Raw genomic sequence first — 21,599 nt, 5'->3', positions numbered from 1 at the left:
TTAGCAAGATACACAAATAAAAAAATTATCCATAATAATACCAGTTATACTCTTCTCTGTATACTAGGTACTGCTGAGCAGTGAATAAGTCAATTGTTATCGACATTTCTGCCAAGTCCTGCAGACTGAATTAAAATGTATCACCTTCCTCCATAATCATCAGCCAACATAAGTGAGGTTTGGAATCCATTTCAGTAGTGAATAAAGCAAACCAAAACACTTGCACTAAAATGGAGCATTTATCAAAACTTAATTGAAATCCAAAATCTGTATGAACAACTTCATCTGTGGTACCATTTATACTTACCCAAGGGACAACAAACAAATAGCTAGAGGAAGCCTATTTTTGCTTTGATAAGTACATAGCTTAGTTAAGTTTAATTTTAGAAGGGAAAAAAAATCTTAAAAGGTTGCTTTTGGCTAACCCTAAGACCTCAAACCCCACCATAGATTTCATTAATATGTTACAGAATGGTCTTGATGCATTTGTACATTTGTAGGAAATCTGAACATTAAGCATTTCAATAGCTTTATTTTATAACCATTAAAGCACTTGACACTTTTTATATCAGTGGTCTGTCACACCGTTCCCTATTGATTTGTATAAATAAATGCATGGATTTCTTTATATTTTTGCACTGTTTAAAGTAACCAGCTACTTTTTGAAAATATCTTTTCCTTTGCTCCGCGACAGATGGAAAATTATGCAATGTACTTGTCTGCATAACACCAAAAACTCAAACAAAATGGTCCCTAAAATTTACAAGTTCAAGCAGCTCTGCATAAACAGGACTAGATCCTGCCTACATCTTTCAGTCATTCAAAACTGTAAAATATCAGCATTTCCAGTTTCTGTTTTTTATTGCTAGATACTCTATTAAGCATGGAAGTGATTCTGACCCTGATAACTGAGGAACATAAAATACGTCATCTTGTACATCTGGAATCAGATGTAACATGTAATTCATAAAACAGGCTGCTTCCCAATAGTAACAATAGATTTTACCTACCTAACTACCAGATTTAAATTGCGTGGGCCTACGACTGCAGCAACTACTCCCTTGAGATTACCCCATTTAATTTAAGTGAGTTACCCATAAGAGTAAGGTTCACTGAATCAGTCCTTAAAACATCTCTCTGGTTTTGGTACTTCTATAGGGATTTGAATGCCAAATTCGATACTTGCTTTTTGTAGCTAGCAGGTACTTTGCATTTGTGTGGAGGGAGAAAGCAGATTAAGTCCTTTGTTGTCCATTTATGACCACTCACTGATCACAACAACAATATACTGACAGGCTCCAAAATTAGCTGCTCGGTGGATATTATTGGCTGTGATACCATAACTCATAGCAGGTATTTAAGTGAATAAATACTTGGCAAAATCTTCACATTTCCGGAACATAACCTTAACAATATTCTAGAATATTTTTTAAACTACATTAATGAATACAGTGCAAAAATACTGTTTGATCCTAAGTATGTATCTTTACATTTATTTTGTAGATTGGTGATGTGCACAAAAAATGTTAGTCTTTGAATCTAAGTTTATATAAGCAAAATAGCTGATTGTTTCATGCTGTTCATAAAAAAATGACAGTTTGATTACAAAGTTCTTACCAGTGTTGCTAATATTAGATTACATCTTGTTAAAGAGAAAAGAAAGCAGCAGACGGTTATCAGCAACCATAGCAATCGCTTACTAGGTAAGCCTTGCAAACAAGCTAAAGCAGGGGTTGACAATTTACGGCATCTGGGCCAGATTCAGCTTGTAGAGCCGCTGGATTTGGTCCAGAGCAAGGGGGGCTTCAGCATTATTTGGTTCTTTATATTTTTTCACATACACCAATAGGAACATATTTTTCACTGAACATCCAGTCCCTCTTTGACCTCACTATCCTTGTACTCGAGGGAAATCTATGTAACACCCTTAAGAGGCAACCTTGGAAACAAAAATTCATAACCTGGCTGGACACTCAGGCTAAGTACAGACATTCAAAAAGTCCAGGCCTTAATTGATTCAATCTTTGCAGATTACTGTAACCTGCGTAGATTAACCAGACAAGCAAGTGAATAGATATTCACTCTTGATTCTGGAAATACAGCCACATGTCTGCAGTGGCTCAGGCTAGAAGCTGCGGGGGGCAGGTCCTAGAGTGAGCCCTCCCTTTTCTTCAGGCTGGAGGGAAGCTGAGCTGAAGCGAGGTATAGCCAGGACCCAGCAGGCTGAGTATAACTGAGGAGGGGTTTAAACTCCTACCCTGACTTGCAGGGATCCCAGCCAGGGTCTGCTTTTCCCCCTGCTTGTGGCTTAGCATGGCCCAGGACCCCCAGAAATCCCTTTCCAGCCAGGGGGCGATCCCACCTGTGCCTTCCGTGATGCTGGGGCCAGGGTTTCACTTGGGGCAGCTCAGGAGCAAAGGCCAGATTGTGGGGAGGGAGAGGAACGAAACGGCCCCAAGCCCAGGTGGGAACACACACAGACGGATCACGGCAGCAGTGGCTTCATCCTGGACATGAACCTTGCTGAACAGAGCTACCTAGGCTGTGGGGAGGGGGTGGAGAAGGGACTCAAGGGTATCCATGCTAGCCTGGGACAGAGCTGAGCTGAACATGTAGCTGGGGGAGCAGCTCCTGCCTGGCAGCCCCTTCTACCTACTGGAGAGCAGCACCCAGGCCAGCCTTGGCCCCTGAAACAGTGCACATGGAATGGGCTCACCCTCTCAGCCCCAAGTGCTATTACCTGCATTCCCCCAGGCCACCAGGCACACACTGCTCACTCTTCCCCTACACAGCGGCACAGCACGGCCCCTGTGTACCAGGCACCAAGCATGGGGTGCTACCCCTACAGTTTCCCTGCCACCACTACCACCATCTGGTCACTGGGCAGCTGACTGCAGTTTGGTGCTGTGGGCAGCGCCTACCAATATGGCCAAGGTGGCCCTCTCTGATACTGGCAGCAGCAATAACAGGGAAGCTGTAGGGATAGCGCCCTGTACCTGGTACACAAGGCTGTGCTGCACCACTGCTAGGAGGGCAAAAGTGAGCAGTGCACACCCAGCTTGGCACCCAGTGGCCTGGGAGACCCATATAATAGCGCTCCGGGCTAAGGGGGAGAGCCCGTGCCATGCACACCACTGCAGGGTCAGGATGCTGGATTACATGCATCTCAGGTCTGATACAGTATTGCAATTTTTATATTCCTATAGTTGCATAAAAAATATTCTATTACAAAATGAACAGCTGCTCCTAGCCCCTAAAAAAGGAATGTTTGCTTTATCTGATGCATTCTTTTCCTCAGACCTGCAATTGTCTTTGGTCCAATTCATACAAAGGAAATCCTATAACTTTTGATCTTGAAAACAATTAGGTCGCCTGAATTGTTACTTCTAAGCACATTTTAATTATAGCACATCTGTTTTGTATGTCATTAAGAAAAGTAATTTTATCTTAATAAAGCAGGTAATTAGTTTTTATTTCATAGGAACAGACATGACTGGTGCATTTTCAGCGGGTAGTGAAAAAAGGATGACTACCTCCTCTATGCGAATTTCTTATGCATTTAAGACAAAGCTCCACTGCTCAGGTTGAAGAAAAACAGCAAGTGTCTCATCTCTCTTTCTCTAACAGCCCTATGAGCCAGAGCAACAGGCAAGGGAGTTATAGAAAGTCCTAGCCCATCTTGAGGCCAAAAAGCAGAAGGTGCTGGCCCCAATTGTGAACCAGACAGGCATTATTTCTCCTAAAAGCACCTGAAAGGAGAGGCATGAGTAGCAAAAGGAGATGGGCAGTGAGGCCAACAAAATGACCCAAATAAAAAAATAGCAAAAAATAGGAATAATTTACCAAGCTTGCCAAAAAGATTCTACTGTACAATGAAATTAAGGTTTTAGGAGACAACCCATTAGCCATTAGCCAAAAAAAGTTGAGCACTACTGTCTCAACAACCCTTTTAAGAACATACGAACAATATGGTTCAAGAATATTCAACTTCTTTAGATGAAGTGTCATCACAACTAATCAAAATTTAAGGTAGTAATAGAAACTAATAGTACCTCAAGATACTACTCCATTGAGGGAAGATGAATAATCTACAACATCTCAGGTATGGGTCTCAACAAGAACTATACTGCAACAGATAGTCCATTGATTATACTTTTCTTCAAGAATCACCCTTAGAATCATAGAATATTAGTGTTGAAAGGGACCCCAGGAAGTCATCTAGCTCAACACCCTGCCCAAAGCAGGACCATTCCTGATTAGATCATCCCAGCCAAAGCTTTGTCTACCCACATCTTAAAAACTTCCAAGGATGGAGCTTCCACCACATCTCTAGGTAACCTGTTCCAGTGCTTTACTACCCTTCTAGTCAGAACATTTTTCCTAATATCCAAACTAAACTTCCCTTGCTGCAGTTTGAGACTGTTGCTCCTTGTTCTGTCATCTGCCATCACTGAGAACAGTTTAGCTCCATCCTGTTTCAAACCACCCCGCAAGTAGTTAAAGACTGCTATTAAATCCAGTCTCCCCTTCTCTAGACTAAATAAACCCAGTTCCCTTAGTCTTTCCTCATAAGTCATGTCTCCCAGCCCCCTCACCATTTTATGCTGTTACATGCCTGGAGTGGCTCAGGCTAGAAGCTGGGCGTGGGGGTGCTAGAGCAGCCCTCCCTTCCCTTCCACATTGCTAAAATAAGAGGGGTGTGGCCAGGCTCCAACAAGCCCTCTGATTAGCCCAGCAGGGAATTGATAACACAGTGTTTATCACCACGAACTCATTGTTTATCACCCCATTAAGAAAACAGAGGGACATTACCAGTTACTTGCTGATTCTTCCTTTATCCTATCTGTCACAGAATGGACCATAGCCAGCATGTGGTCTGCTAGCTAATACACAGACACCTCTCAGGAAGGCAGAAGGGAGGGGGAAATTCCTGCTTAGCAGGGAGTGGTGAAGGGTGGGGGTAGCTGCCTACAGTCTCTGCCAGAGCTGCGATCAGGGAGCAGAGGGGAGGGACCAGCCCTACTGTGAAGCAGAGAGCCCCACCCAGCCAAAAGAGCATACTGGGGGGTGCCTGGTGCTGTACCCTGGGAGCTGGCTTTGCCTGTGAAGACTGAGGCGAAGGCGGCATTGAGCACTTCAGCCTTTTCTGTATCCTCTGTCACAAGGTTGCCTCCCCCATTCAGGAAAGGACCCACACTTTCCCTGATTCTCCTCTTGCCACCAACATACTTGCAGAAACCCTTCTTGTTACCCTTCACATCCCCTGCTAGCTGCAATTCCAATTGCGCTTTGGCCTTCCTGACTGCATCCAAGCAACACTCTTATACTCTTTCCTATCTATCTGTCCAAGTTTCTACTTTCATAAGCTTACTTTCTTGTGACTTAGTTTACTGAATAGCTCCCTGCTAAACCAAGCTGGTCTTCTGCCATACTTGCCAGTCTCCCTGCACATCAGGATGGTTTGTTCCTGCAGTCTCAGTAAGGCTTCTTTAAAGTACAGTCAGCTCTCCCGGTCTACTCTTCCTCTCAGACTGGCTTCCCAGGGGATCCTGCCCACGAGTTCCGAGTGAGTCAAAGTCTGCATTTTTTTGTTTCTTTGTTTTTTTTTAAGTCCAGGGTCCTTATTCTGCTCCTCAGGATCCTTAACTCAATCATCTTGTGGTCACTGCTGCCCAAGCTGCCATCCAATACTACATTCCCCACCAATTCTTCCATTTGTGAGCAGCAGGTCAAGAAGAGCATGGCCTCTAGCTGGCCGCTCCAGCATTTATACCAGGAAGTTGTCCCCAGCACTCTCCAAAAACTTCCTGGATTGCCTGTGCACTGCTGTATTGCCCTCCCAGCAGATGTCAGAGTGATTGAAGTCCCCAATGAGAACCAGGGCATGTGACTGGGAAACTTCTGCTAGCTGTTTGAAGAAAGCCTCATCCACCACTTCCTCCTCATCTGGTGGTCTAGAGCAGGCATCCACTACAACATCACCCTTATGCTCTTCCCATTAACTTTAACTCAGAGACTTTCAATAGGCCTAACTCTAGTTTCACACTCATGATCCTTCAGGAACCCTTTGCTAAAATGGTCCACAAAAATATTCAGTGCAGGCAAGAGGACTTGCATGTAATGAAAGGGTTAGCAACCTATGGCCCATTGAGGGTTGATCCAGGATGAGGGAATTGGTCGCACAGAGCTGTATCTTGCCACCCATCCCTTCTGCAGCACTCCCCTATACTGTGCTGTGTCTATGCTTACCCTCGCGGTAGAGGGATTGGGAATCTGAAGTGAGGGAGGTGCAGGTGTGATGGAGCAGATTGAGCCCTGCACTAGATGCAGGTGTATATATAGACCAGAACAGAAATATGCAATCACTCCAAAAATACTTTGTCTCCCCCTACTCACTTAGCATCATGGATCAGAGTTAGGAACCTACTGAAACTGTGGCAGAAGTGCACTGAACAGTGGCTCCTTTAAACTTGTTCATTTTGCCACGTGCCCCCCTCACAACTGTCAGAGATCCTTGGTGCTGATCAGCCAGGAGGCAAACACTGTGGTTCTAAATATGCCGCAGATTTACCTCCAGGCTGATCAGCACCAAGCAGCAGGGCTGCTGGGGCCCCATAGCCAAGGGTGGGAAGCAAAAACCCTGGTGCATTTAAAACCATGTTTTTCACCTCCTGGTTGATCAGTTGTAAGCAGATGGACTGCCAGGGCCCCTCTGACAATCAGGGGCGGGGAGGAGGGGGCGCACAGTAAAAACGGATTAAGATTAAAGATTTTGGTAGGTCCTTAATCACAGTCAACCATGAATATATATTAACCTCTGTCAGATAAGTATGATTAACAGTTACTGGATGCAAAAGAAAACTGAACTGTACAGCTATCTTTCCAAACACTGTGTTAATAATTTCCTGAAGCAGTTTCCTATCACTGGTAGTTGGGAATAGAAAACAACTCACCTGGATTACTCACATAGTAACCAAAATAACAACACAGAATTCTAGCAGATTGCTTACCTCTTTTGCACTTTTAATTTTTGCTAGGAACGTATACAATTCCATTGTTTCAGCAAACAATGCTCGACATACTGCCTGATAGTGGTTTGGTGCCTCTGATCGTGTTGGTAGGTGGGCAGCACACAACTAGGGAAGAAAATGAAAATTGTTAAATATATAAACACAGAAATTGCTGCTTCTACTGTTACAGACATGAGAACTTATGGAACACCATACACTAGTATCTGTATATTTAGGTCAATATATCATTTTCATCCGCTGTACATACGTTACACAATTCTGTAACATAAAACAGAGAACAGAAGATATAACAGAATAATTATAGCATAACATTATGATATATGAGGTATTTAATTTTAGGCAGCGTTGGGATACACATCCTTACTCTTCTGCTACCTTTGTATTTGTATAGAAATAATTCTCTGAAAGGAGCTCAGATAAGGAAATAAAGAAATTACTGATGGTCTCTGTTTAGTAGCGGAGGAACCCTTCACTAGTCCAATAGTAAATGTGTCTATATCCTGTCTTTCCTCTGATAAACTTTCTAGGAGCAAGTATACATGCATACTCAGTCCCATAATCTGCGAGTTATAAATCCAATTTATACTTTACTGACTGTGTAGAACAAACACAGGAACTATTAAAGCTAAATGTTTATATAACTTTGTGGAATGGCCAGCACTATGTTTCATTAGAACTGGTCAAATTCTGAGAATTTAATACAACTAATTCTGTTCTATTTGCTCGGTGACTAAACATGTTCTCATCTGACTTGCCTTTTTCCAGTAAACTACAGTTAATGAATTTTAATCCTGTATAGCTTGGTTTTTCAGTGTGCCACCAATAGGAATAAGAAAGCAGTATTATCAAAATAATTTAGAACATCACTCCTTAAAACTGCATTAGAGCTTAGAATACAGGATGAAGCTTGTTTTTGTTCAAGCCATACAAGACACTAACAATAAATCTATTCTTTACTTGTAAGTGTGTGAATTAGAGTAAATTTACATAAAATATTCAGGTAGTTAATGAAATGCAACACTGGCAAGTTCATATGTAGGGTGGATCTAATTGTGATTCTTGAACAGAAAATGAGAGAGAATTGTTTGGGCTGTGTTACTTTACAACAGAGAATTGAAAAAGGTTACACGCTGAAGGACTGATACTTCTGAAAAAAAATCAAGCTATGAGTCATGTTGTAAGGTTGCAGTGTGCACAGAAAATGTGTTGGAATTAAAGCAATTTAGTTTAGCACAAACCAAAACAAATAGCCATCTTTACTGAGACCTATCATACCTGATGGGTACTTCCAGGATGGCAATTACATAGGTGCTGTTGCACATACCTATGCTGCCAAATCTAGACATAAGGTACATAAAATAACGAAATGATATACCGAAATCTTAAGCTGCATTTTTAAATCAAAACTTTAGCCTTGTAGTAGTGAAGGTGTTTGAAAGCTGGAACATACTGACACAAAAATCAACAGTCAAGGTAGTTTCAAAATCTCAAACAAAATGAACTCGACAGGGATAATAATTCCTCATCCCTCCCCAAATTTAGCATGATCTAACAACTCTCAGCACAATTTTTCCATCAAAACAACTTCCCAACTGAAATGGTGCTTTCGCGCAGCTGGACAGTAAATTGGTTTAGTGATCCTGGCACTTCCCTTTTCTTCCCTTAACACTGCAGTTCAAATTTATTCTAATGGAGTGAATGTTCAACCAGTTGACAGAGAGTAATACAAGGGCTATTTGTTCTATTTTTAGGAAACCTACCAAAATGTATGTTAAGAAAAACCTCATGTAATGATGGAATAATTCAAGTATTACTAGGTCATCAGAATGTTTCATAACCCAATCAGTAAACATGTTTATTTTCAATCGTGATGCAGACTTCTATTTTTTACTGAATCTTTTTAGAAAATAGGTTGACCCAATGCATTCTATTTTTGCTGAGATCACTAAGAAGATTAGAGTGTTTTCATCCACATTCAGAGTTCACAAAAAAACCTAGACATTATGTAAATATCAGAGCTTTGCCAGCTTCTTTCTCTGGATTCATTCTCTTCTCAATGACTAGGAAATAGTGCACACCAAACCAACTCAGTGTTAACAGAAATCAGTTAACAATCAGAGGAGACGAAACAAAATTTTTGGCTCTATTTGAATACATTCCATCAAGAGTTAAACCAAATTACAACAAATATTCACAACCGACTGATCTGTTGGAACTTAGCTGGATACTGCACAGGCCTTTTGCAAATAAATACTTGAAATCTTTACCACAAGATTCAATTAGACTGGGATCATATTTCAAAAGAGGGGGGAAAAAGTCATTCTACTTCTAATCATCTTCTGCAGTCTTTATATGAATGCACTATTATTTTCTACAGAATAAAAGGAATTTTTTCCCATAGGACCCAAAGGCAGGTAACTGCGTCTTAATGAGCGGGACATACTGTCCTCATCGTGCCCAACCTTCCAGCCCCATGGGCTGGATCCTATGTGGGGTTAGTCTGCAGATACACAATCCCACATGCAATCCCAAACCTGTGCACTCCTCCACCAGGGGGGAATCATCAAGTTAAAAGGACCAGAAGAGCACAGCAGGGACTCCCAGGGAAGTTATAGGTTCTCTGCTAGGTGAGCAGTAGCTCAGTATATTTGTTGCCTACTGAGATGCAGTAGGGCTGGATTAGGAGACAGCTTGAGAAGGTGAGATTCTTAGCCAGTAGATGGTAAAGAAGGATAAGACCAAAGTATCCATTTAGTTCAGAATCCTACATTTGACTATTAAACCTCAACTTAAATAACCAAAGCTCACAAAAGTAGCTTTAAGGCCTTCTGAAAGCTTTAAGAGTTCAAACTTTTCTGTGTACTACTGATTTTGCTTTTCCCAGACAGCTACTTCATTTCTACGGTTAGCACTCTTGGGCATTTTTACACGTGCAAGCGCCTGGCACTGTGATGCTTACAGTTGTATAAGCGGTGAAATGCATGTCAGTGCAAAGAAAATGGTGGCGGCGCACTTTCGAACTAAAACACCTAGGAAGTGCTTAGTTCAAAAGCACACTGCTGCCATTTTCTCCATGTTGATGCGCATTTTGCCACTTACACAACTGCAAGTGGCACAGCGCGGTGCTCATCAGCTCCCATACACAGCAGACTCGATTAATTGAGTCTGCTCTGAAGCAGCAGATCTCTGGTACATCCCAGAACTAAAAGGTATATGTATAACATATACATATAATAAGTTATACATATACATATAATATGTATATGTATATCTTATGAACCCTGCCACCCCCAGTGCTCCTTCCTGCCCATGGCAGGGGGTCAGACTAGATGATCTGTCTAGGTCCCTTCTGACTCATTGATTCTATGATTCTATGATTAAACGCCCCTTATTTTTGTTGTTTGCACACTTGTAACAAATTTTCCTCGCTGCCCTTGTTTTCTGTGAAATTCTTATAAGGCTTTATATTTTTTGCGAGATTTTGAACAACATTCAAGCTTTTGAGGTAGAATTTCTAATAACCTGCTACAGTTTTCATCACTATGAACCCCAAACCCTTATTATTCCAGTTTAAACAAGATCAAAATTCATTATTTTATTATTTTTAAATGGCATTACTAAAGCACATATTTTTACATTATGGATTAAATTCCCAATATAGAAAATTAAAGGCAACAATAAAGTTGACTATTACAACTGAATATTTTATAGCCCTTGTTTAAACAACAGTAAACTGAATTTAAGCAATGCAGAGATCCTTGACTGAATAAATGACATAGACAAACATCATCATGTCATCAGTTTATTTTCAAACTGTCCACCTATATTCTGTTTTCAACAAGAAAAAAAAGAAGACAGTCATTTATCTTTGTCTAGGATGATATAATTAGAAATTGTCCTTGCTTTTAGCAGGGGTGGTTGGACTGAATGATGTCCTGAGGCACTTTTCAACCTTAATTTTCTATGATTATGGGGCTAGGGACAGCATTTACACATAAACCGGGTTAAGTGATCAGAAACTGGTTTAAACCTGTAACAGAACATAAGTTCAGTGCACATAAACCAGTTGCAAAATGACCGAAACTGGATAAACTTGGTTGAAAGTAGTATCAGACTTAACTGATTTAGGCCAAACTGGTTTATGGAACTTCTGTTCCAGACCCCTTCCAGGTTTAAATTAAATCAGAGTTCCCCAGCGTCCCAGCATGCTTTTTAGCCTTGTGCTGTGCTGTGCTGTCTGCTCCACAGAGAAGGGCTGGTCGCACCCTTCTCCTCCACAGCCGGAGCACTATTACTGCTCCGGCTAGCTGAGAACGGGGTGGGGCACTGCAGCCAGGGTCTACCTGCATCTGCCAGGCTCCCCTCTGCCCCCACCCCCTCAGTGCCCCCACCCCACTTCCCTCTCCCATGGCAGGGACGCCAGTGGCAGGAAATCCAGCCAGCATCCAGCAATGCCCCCCCACCACACTAGCTAATGCTGAGAGGTGCCTGTGCATGCGTCTCCAATTTCACAGGAACAGAGGCAGACAGAACAGTGCCAGCTTAGGGCTTTCTGGACCTAACCAGGGCTGCAGCCAGGCTGTTGCTTCCTGAGCAAGAAGCCAGTGCCTTGCAAATGGAAATGCACCCTGCAGGTAACAAGAGCTTGAAACTAATGAGAGAAATGCTTTTGTTTTGTTTTGTAGGGCTTGATAGGCTGATAAGCTTTGTGTTCTGACAAGCTCCCTGCTGACTTGTTTCAGAGCCCTCAAAGCGCAGGCAGCTCAGAGGCAGTTCTGAGAGGCTCTGGTGCCATTCACTTTCTGTCCACAGCTGCAGATAGCATGAAGAAGCAGGGAGACAGATCCAGTATGATCAACATGTTAGAAATGGAGTATTGTTAGAAATGCACAGCTTGCATCTTGCACCTGATAAGAAAGAAACACTGCCAAGGACTTCTTTCCTTGCCCAGCCTTGCCACAGCTCTTCTTATACTAAATCGAAGACTCTCCCCCAGCTTCTCCCTAGCTTTTCTCATGCAGATTACAGAAGCTGGAATTCAACTGACTGTGTCCTTGAAGGGGGGGGGGAGGGTTTAAACTCTTGGTGACCTAAAGTACTTTCTGAGCATGCTCAATTAGCTGATGCATATTTACCTCTCCGCCCTGAATACTTAAGTAGTTAATTATAATATACATGCGATATATGTAGGGATGTAACCACATGTATGCTTGTATGAAACGGAAATGAGCTGTAAGAGTTCCTGTTTCTGCACACGTGTCCAGGAGGAAAAAGATAAATACAGCCTGCAAAAATTCCTTGGTGGGTTCAGAGTAATCTGAGTTTTTGACTCTGCTCTGACCCTATTTGCAAATACACCTTTTGTGCCACCTAATGTATGTGTGTCTGTGATACTTTGCGAGCCTCCAAGAAACGAACCGCAATTTTTTGCATCAAATCTGGCGAGCCAGCCAGGAGTTTTCTTGGACTACCCCAGAATTCAGTGACAAGATCGTCTCTGCCACCACGGGGAGTGCGCACCGAGCCACCTTTTTGGGCTCGCCGAGGGGGTTTGAGACGTGAGTCGGGATATCCGGGAAGTTAAAGGCTCCTGTGCAAAATTTTTGGTTTCTGAGGACGCCAGACACACATTCCAGCATTCTGATCGAGATCTCTGGGGTATCTGAGTGAGTATACGAATTCCCTTGCCCAATTTGGTCTGGATCTGGGAACAAAGACGCGTTCGATTTGGTTTAATACTGGGAAATTTTTGGCCTGGTATATGAGAACCGTCTGTAACTAGGATCTTTTGGTATTTGGTGTGCGTTGAGCACACTCTTGTGGGCAATGGGTGTGGGTTGCTCCCGTGTAGAAAACTCGGATGCGCCTTTAGGTTATATATTACAAAACTTCAGTAAATTTGGAAAGCAGGCAGATTATGGAGTGAAGATGAAAAAGGGTGATTTAATTAAGTTTTGTCAACTCAAGTGGCCAACATTTGGGGTCCACTGGACCCCGAAAGGATCCTTTGTAGTAAAAGAAGTGATAGCTATCCATGAAATAGTTATGCAGAACGGATATTGGAATCAATTTCCTTATATCGATTGTTGGTTGTGGGTGGTTCAAAATCAGCCACCTTGGATTAAGAAATGGTTAGTAAAGTCTCATGTGATGGTTGTTAAAGGAAAGACTCGAGGAGGACCGTCTGTACTCTCTGAGTCTAATGAGGGGGGGAATTCTGAATTGGCTGAGTATCGGACCTGCTCTCCGGTCACCCTGTCAGGTAGCGAGGATGAATCAGACAACTCCTCGGGATCCAGTCCCTCTGCACCACCGCTCCCTCCCTCAGGGAAACCACCACCGGCGTATCAAAGCATACCTAATGATTCAGAGCGTGAGCCTCAGCCAAGTGCCCCATCTGAATCAGGGAATAAGGGCTATTATTTGCGCAAGACTGCAGAATCACAGCCGGTGCTGAATTGCCTGATGTGAGAGGTTATCGGAGAGCGGGGCAATGCAACTTTTGTCTACGCCCCATTTAGTACTTCAGATTTATTTAACTGGAAGAATCAGAGCCCCTCTTTTTGTGAAGACCCTGAAAAGATGAGGGACCTGTTTCAATCTATTGGACAAACCCATCGACCCACTTGGGCTGATGTCCAGATGATGCTTCAAACCCTCCTGACCCTGGAGGAGAGGAGATTAGTGTTGGGGACGGCAGAGCGCATTGCAGCAGCCAGGGTAGAAGCGGAGGGAGCTGCTGGTCGTACCTTGCATGATACCTGCCCTGTTGAGGAACCGAGATGGGATAATCATACTGCAGAAGGAAGAGAGCTGACTGCACGGTATCTGGGGATTACAGTGGAAGCAATGGGGAAGGCAGTGCCTCGGGTTACTAATCTCTCTAAATTGTATGAAGTGAGACAGGGAAGAGAAGAGGATCCCTCAGCTTTCCTCGGGAGGCTGTATGAGGCGTTCCGCAGGTTTTCGGACCTAGATCCAGAAGCCCCAGATAATCAACGCATGGTAAATCTTATGTTTATTGGTCAATCCGCTGCTGATATTCGTAAGAAGTTACAGAAAACTGAGGGAGGTGCTGGGAAACCGATTTCAGAGCTGGTGGAAATTGCATATAAGGTATATGGGAATCATGAGCAAGTGCAGGAGCACAAGGAGGATAAAAAGGCTCAGTGACAGATGGCAGCGCTGGCAGCTGCTATAATTGGAGGTAACCCTGGAAAGGCTGGGATGCAGAAAGGGAAAGGAGAAAGAGTGGGAGCAGACGCTTGTGCTTACTGCAGGGAGAAAGGACACTGGAAGAGGGAATGCCCAAAGTTGAAGGAGAAGAGAGAGGGTGAACCAAAAGGTCACCTCATGCGGGCAGAGGAAAAGGGTGAGGACACAGAATGAAAGGGACGGGGATCTAAGACCATTACCCTTCGGGTTGGAGCCCGAGAAGATCCCATGGTAACCATTAGGGTTGGTGGCAAAAACTTTGAAGCCTTGGTGGATACTGGGGCTACATTTTCAATGATTCCAGAAAAATCCCTCTGTGCAGGAACTAGTGAACAGCATGTACTTGTGGAAGGGATTGAGGGAACGCAATCCCGACTCCCTGTTTGTAAGCCACTTCTCACCAAAGTGGGGGACCATTTGCTTGAGCTCTCCTTTGTATATTCTCCAAGCTGCCCGGTTGCACTACTTGGGCGGGACCTACTCACAAAATTGCAAGCTGAGATATTTTTCAGAGACGACCAGATGGTGGTCCAGCTACCTGTCAAGCAGAGCTCGAACTATCAGATGGCTCTCCTGGAGGACCGACGCCCTGTAGTAAGTTCTGAAGATCACATGACTGGAGTAGACCCTTCGGTATGGGCTGATGGAACCCCTGCATGAGCTAAGTCAGTCTCCCTGGTAAGGATCATACTCAAGGATGGGGAGGGGCCCGTTCGGGTAAAGCAGTATCCACTCAGCCGAGCGGCCAGAGCTGGACTCAAGCCATTAATAGAGAAATACAAGAGGTGCGGATGGCTAGTGGAAGGGTCCTCACCATATAATACCCCCATTCTTGGAGTGCCGAAGGCAGATGGGGTCTCATACAGACTGGTCCAAGACGTGCGAGCAGTAAATAGAAAGGTCCTTTCAGACCATCCAGTAGTACCGAACCCACACATGATTTTGACACAAGTACCAGGGGAAGCTGAAATATTTTCAGTGCTAGATTTGAAAGACGCTTTCTTCTCCATTCCCCTTCACCGAGAGAGTCAAAAATTGTTTGCTTTTGAATGGGAGGATCCAGATACTTTCCATAAAGCCCAACTCACGTGGACAGTTCTTCCACAAGGATTCATAGCAGCCCCCCATATTTTTGGACTTGCCCTTCAGAAGGACTTGGAGGAGTGGAAGGGATCACACCCTGCAGTGACTCTCCTCCAGTATGTGGATGACCTGCTAGTTGCAAGCCCAAACTTGCAACTCTGCGAGGAAGCCACCAGGTCACTGTTAAACACTCTAGGGGAAAAAGGATATAAAGTCTCTAGAGAGAAAGCCCAAATATGTCAGCCTCAAGTTACATTTTTGGGATATAAGCTCTCAAAAGGAGTCAGAGCCCCGAGTGCAGATCGCATAGAGGCAATCCAAGGTCTAACCTCACCTAAGTCACCCAAGGAGCTGCGGGCATTCCTAGGGCTAACTGGGTTCTGTCGACTATGGATACCAGATTATGGTGGGAAGGCTAGACCACTGTATGACTCACTGACTAAGGAGAGTCTCACTAAATGGAAATGGAATAAAGAAATGCAGCATGCCTTTGATCTGCTTAAGGCAGCATTAACCCGGCCCCCTGCCCTGGCCATCCCAAATAGTAAAAAGCCATATCGACTGTATGTTCAAGAGAATCAAGGGGTTGCATCAGGAGTGCTGACACAGCCATCAGGCCCAACCTGGAGACCCGTGGGATATTACTCAAAGGTTCTAGATCCAGTTGCACTCGGGTGGCCAGCCTGTCTTCGGGCTGTGGCAGCCACAGCAGTGGTTGTTGAAGAAGCCCAGAAGATAGTCATGGGTGCGGATATGGAAATACACACCCCACATGGAGTTCCCCAGATTCTAGGGACTGAAGGAGGAAAGTTTCTCAACCCCTCCAGACAATCACGGTATGAAATATTTTTGCTCTCTAATCCAGGACTTACTTTCAAACATACTACAGCCTTGAACCCTGGAACCTTGCTGCCGGAGCCAGGGAAACCGAAGCATGACTGCCTTGAGGTCCTGAATCAAACCACACAGGTGCGGCCTGATCTTGCTGAAGACCCAATTGAAGACCCAGATGCTGAATACTTCGTAGACGGCTCCAGCTCTGTCATCGATGGAAAAAGATGAACAGGATGTGCAGTGGTAACCTTGGATAAGGTAGTATGGAGGGAGTCATTGCCGAGCTCATGGTCGGCACAGGCCGCAGAACTCACTGCGCTCACCCGAGCATTACAGCTGGGGACAGGCCAGCGGGTTAATGTATATACTGATTCTCGCTATGCTTTTTCTACGGTCCACACGCATGGACTATTGTGGAAAGAAAGAGGTTTCATTACGGCTTCTGGGAATAAAATTGCTAACGGCCCCCAGATTATCAAGCTACTAGATGCACTCCACCAGCCTAAAGAGGTAGCAGTCATTCATGTGCGGGCCCATGGGAAGGCTGCTGAGGAAAAGCATAAGCTTGGAAATGCAAAGGCTGATGCGGCAGCAAAGGAAGCCGCATTTATTGGTGGAGAAGCGGAGGAAGTATCCAGGCAGGCCTTGTCCCATGCCATATGGCCATACGTCCGGAATTTAGTCCCGCAGTATTCCCCTGAAGAAGATAAATTTGCACAGAAAGCTTGTGCAAAAAAGAACTCCCAGGGATGGTGGATAGTACCGGGAGGAAAGGTCATGATACCCAGGCCATTGCTTCGGGAGGTGCTGCAACAGCTCCATGAAAGAACCCATATGGGAGGCTTGGCTATGGGTGATCTAGTGATCCGCCAAGCTGTAGCCCCAGGGCTATATGTAGAAGCTCAGCATATTGCTACCAGGTGCATCACATGTCAGAAAGTAAACCCTCGAAGGAAACCCCCTGTGCCAATGGGAGGTAGACCCTGGGCAGCGTACCCTGGACAAGCATGGCAGATTGATTTTGCCGAGCTCCCATGGTCTGGACATCATGGGTTTTTACTTGTCATGGTAGACCAGCTCTCTGGTTGGGTCGAGGCATGGCCCACCAGGACTGCCACTACGGCTACAGTAGTGAAGTATTTGTTGCAGGAGATCATTCCCCGGTATTCCCTGCCTGAATCCATCGAGTCAGATCAAGGACAACACTTTGTGGGAAAGGTAGTTCAAGAAGTCGCACAAGCTCTCAAGATCACTTGGAAACTACACACACCATGGAGACCACAGAGTTCAGGACAAGTGGAACGCATGAATAGGACCTTAAAGACTCTACTCACCAAAATCTGTATTGAAGCACGCCTTAAGTGGCCTCAAGCATTGCCGCTAGCTCTTACTTGCATTCGAAACACTCCCCGACGGGGCATTAAATTAACCCCATATGAAATTATGTTTGGCAAGCCCCCTTGAGTCTTACCCCCTGGGATGCGAGAAAATGTAACTTTTGAATTAGGTAATAGCGAGCTTCATATGTACATTATTGCTTTGCAGTCTGTCTTGTCTTCTCTTCACAGGTATGCAGCCTCCTTTCAGCATCTGCCTTTAGACGTACCGGTACATGACTTCTGCCCAAGAGACTGGGTCTTGGTGCAGCGGTGGAAAAAGGAACCTTTGACTGAGAGGTGGAGTGGCCCTTTCCAGGTACTTCTAACAACCCACACCGCTGTAAAGATTGCTGGCCATGACTGTTGGATACACCATACCCGTGTGAAACGACATCCACGAGTGTCAGAGGACACCAACTCCCAGGACGAACTCACTCCGGAAGCTGAGTCGTCCTCGGAACAAGAAGCCAGCAAGTGGAGCTGTGAACCTACTGGTGATCTCCAAGTGCGCCTGAGATGGCTTAATCAAAGTTCAGAAAATTAGACAAGAAAGTAAAAAGAAAAAGCTTAGGCTGTATTTGATCCCAAGAAAGGGAGAATATGGTGGGAATCTTAATATGCCTTGTTGTTATCTATGTAGTAAGAGAAGCAGGATTGGGCAGCCCTAGCCGCCAGCCTATATCCCCGCTTCCCCCAATTGCTCCCCCAGGGACAAATTTGTATGTTGACATGATGGAAAGAATTGCAGGTACCTTCAATCTTACCAACTGCTGGGCCTGTGGAGGACTCCGAGAGGCCGGAGAACAGTGGCCTTGGAGGGCTTTTCCTTTGGCCCCAAAATGGTTGGTAAGTGATAACGCAGATGTTAAGAGTACTGGTCAAGAATGGGATGAGAACCGCAGCTGGGATCTTTCCCAAGTGGCATTAGGAGAGTACTGTATTAGCAATAATGGTACTGGGAGGAGTTTGGGACATAGCCAGTGTACATGGACATTGAAATGGGTCCGAACATGCACTACCTGTTATGCCCTTAATTGCAGCAAGTATGCAGGTCAATGGAATTCTACTGCTGTTAAGCTCCCAAACTCCACGTGGATGAAATGTAACCCATCCACTCCACAATCATCCCCGTATGATGAAGACACCTGCTTCAAAAAGGTCAGAAGGGCAAGAGTATCACGTTTCGATCCTACTATTACAAAATCTCAGGCATATAATGAGACCCGAAGTGAACGATTCATACCTTACTTCTATAATTGGCAATGGGCGCACCCGAATGGCACGATGGCGTGGTTTAACAGATATTGGAGTGCCTCAAATGACACAAATTAAATAACCGAGTGCGAGTATAGGGATAAAGATGGCGTATGGAGATGTCAGCTTAAACCAAGTGACCATTACACCGGCCCTTTAGGGCACAGGGACAACAAATACTATCCCCCTCTTTTCTGGTGGAACCGTGACCCCCCTGGCTTTGGGAGGGGAGAACAGGGCCTTAAAAGGACATTATTGGATTTGCGGAAGGCGAGCCTATACGGTACTGCCACATAGGTGGACAGGAACCTGCTATATTGGGGTAATTGTACCAGCTTTCTTTTTGCTACCATCTGAGGTTGGAAATAAGTTGGAAGTCTCTTTGTATGATGATTGGAAAAGGACCAAGAGAAGTATTGATGTAAGTTTGACACGGGGTGGCTCCCAAAAGTGGAAGGAGGATGAGTGGCCCCCTCAAAGAATTATTGAGTATTATGGACCAGCTACATGGGCTAATGATGGGAATTGGGAATACCGGACACCAATATACATGCTAAATAGAATCATCAGGTTGCAGGCAGTCTTGGAAATAATTACTAACCAAACTGCCACTGCTCTCGAGTTACTGGCCCAACAGAGTTCTCAGATGAGAGAAGCCATATGCCAAAATCGAATGGCCTTAGACTATTTACTCGCAGAGGATGGCGGAGTCTGCAGAAAGTTCAACCTTTCTAATTGTTGTCTCCAAATAGATGATAACGGAAAAGCAGCCTTAGAGATTGCCAAAGAGATTAGGAAAATAGCCCATGTACCAATACAAACGTGGGAAAACACATGGGATAAAGACTGGTGGTCTAATCTACTTGGAGGACCCTGGTGGAAGAAAGTAGGGTTTGTATTTTTGTGTGCTCTGACTGGTTTGATTTTTATTCCTTGCCTTACTCCCTGTCTCACTAGATTGATAACCACCACAGTTGAAGGGATGCAAGTTGCAGCAGTCCCCCTCAAAGCGCAGACTGTAGCAAAAGTCATCGTACTCAGAAAAATTCCTCGTAATTATCTTGATCTGCCTAAATGAGAATGGGGAGCAGAAAGCATCTTGAGGGGGGAATATTGTTAGAAATGGAGTATTGTTAGAAATGCACAGCTTGCATCTTGCACCTGATAAGAAAGAAACACTGCCAAGGACTTCTATCCTTGCCCAGCCTTGCCACAGCTCTTCTTATACTAAATCGAAGACTCTCCCCCAGCTTCTCCCTAGCTTTTCTCATGCAGATTACAGAAGCTGGAATTCAACTGACTGTGTCCTTGAAGGGGGGGGGGGCGGGTTTAAACTCTTGGTGACCTATAGTACTTTCTGAGCATGCTCAATTAGCTGATGCATATTTACCTCTCCGCCCTGAATACTTAAGTAGTTAATTATAATATACATGCGATATATGTAGGGATGTAACCACATGTATGCTTGTATGAAACGGAAATGAGCTGTAAGAGTTCCTGTTTCTGCACACGTGTCCAGGAGGAAAAAGATAAATACAGCCTGCAAAAATTCCTTGGTGGGTTCAGAGTAATCTGAGTTTTTGACTCTGCTCTGACCCTATTTGCAAATACACCTTTTGTGCCACCTAATGTATGTGTGTCTGTGATACTTTGCGAGCCTCCAAGAAACGAACCGCAATTTTTTGCATCAAACAGATGAATGCACTCCATACAAGCAGCTCCTCCCCACCTTTGCCTAAGACTGCTAGCTGGGGGCTGGGACCTAACAAGACTCCCTATCCCTTGAACTGCGACCTGGGGAAAAGCCTGGCAATGGCTACTTCCCCTACCCCCTCTGGGCACACCCTTCCTGAGGATGTGGAAGCATGGTGGAAGCTTAAATCCCTCCATAATCATAGTGTCCTGGGGGCCTGCCCTTGCCCCACTTTAGCTCAGCACTACAGAAGGGGTGGGAGGGCAGGCCCACGCTAGCACCCCTTTGCTTCTAGCCTGAGCCACTGCATGCATGTGCCTGCATTTCTGGAATCAAAAGTGAATATCTGCCCACTTGCAAACCATTTCAAACTCTGCAGATTAGACTAAACTGCAAAGACTGAATCAATTCAGGGATGGGCTTCTTGAATGTCTATTCCTAGCCTGTGTCTCTATGATTTTGACTGTGACAGTTATGCAATCTCTACCCTTGGGAAAAATGTATTCATAATAAATCCTGTAATTAAAACCCTTGGAAATATCTGGAACTTAAGGAAACAGAAAAACAAAGCAAACAACAGAAAAAAAACAATTAACTACAAGGTTCCAAGCCTGAGTTCTCATTATGGATCTGTAAAGCCCACTGAACCTTATTCTCAATCTTCCTTAGCTCCACAAATAGTAAATAAACAAGAACTTAATATGAGCAATATAACATGACTCCAAGTAAAATCCTCTTTGAATGTGACAAATTTCCTCTGGCAAGCAAATACTAATCTCAAAACAGTCATTTTAGCATAATTCATTTTTATATACAACTTCTTTTACATGTCAGTACAGGCTTCTTGTTTAGGATTTGTTCATGTAAATGTTAATTTCTCTTGGATAAATACCTAATCATTTTTAGATTAAAAAAAAAAAAAAGTGTGCCGTCCCTGCATGCAGATATTGCTGGAATACATGCTTTTTCTATTGATTCACTTCCCCTGTATGATCTCAGCAGGAATGTATCGTGGTAACAGGGAACATTTTGCTTCTTCAAGGAATGTGTTTCTCAAGTGCCAACTAAACTAAGTGTTTAGGGCAGTGCTTCCCAAACTTTTCCTCAGCA

General features: G+C 44.2%; 1 protein-coding gene across 2 annotated transcripts in view; it reads right to left on the bottom strand.

The window, feature by feature from the left end:
* The window catches only part of SPIRE1 (spire type actin nucleation factor 1), a 186,314-nt gene that overhangs the window by 66,089 nt on the left and 98,626 nt on the right, over positions 1–21,599 (bottom strand). For both annotated transcript variants that reach the window (XM_090039639.1, XM_090039640.1), the window contains exon 4: positions 7,011–7,136. In XM_090039639.1, coding sequence (XP_089895765.1) covers positions 7,011–7,136 — 126 coding nt within the window. The remainder of the gene's footprint in view (positions 1–7,010; positions 7,137–21,599) is intronic.

This window comes from Crocodylus siamensis, chromosome 3 (assembly GCF_052110815.1).
Source record: "Crocodylus siamensis isolate JL-2025a chromosome 3, ASM5211081v1, whole genome shotgun sequence".
NCBI lineage: Eukaryota > Metazoa > Chordata > Crocodylia > Crocodylidae > Crocodylus > Crocodylus siamensis.
This window is presented reverse-complemented; position numbering and strand designations above follow the sequence as displayed.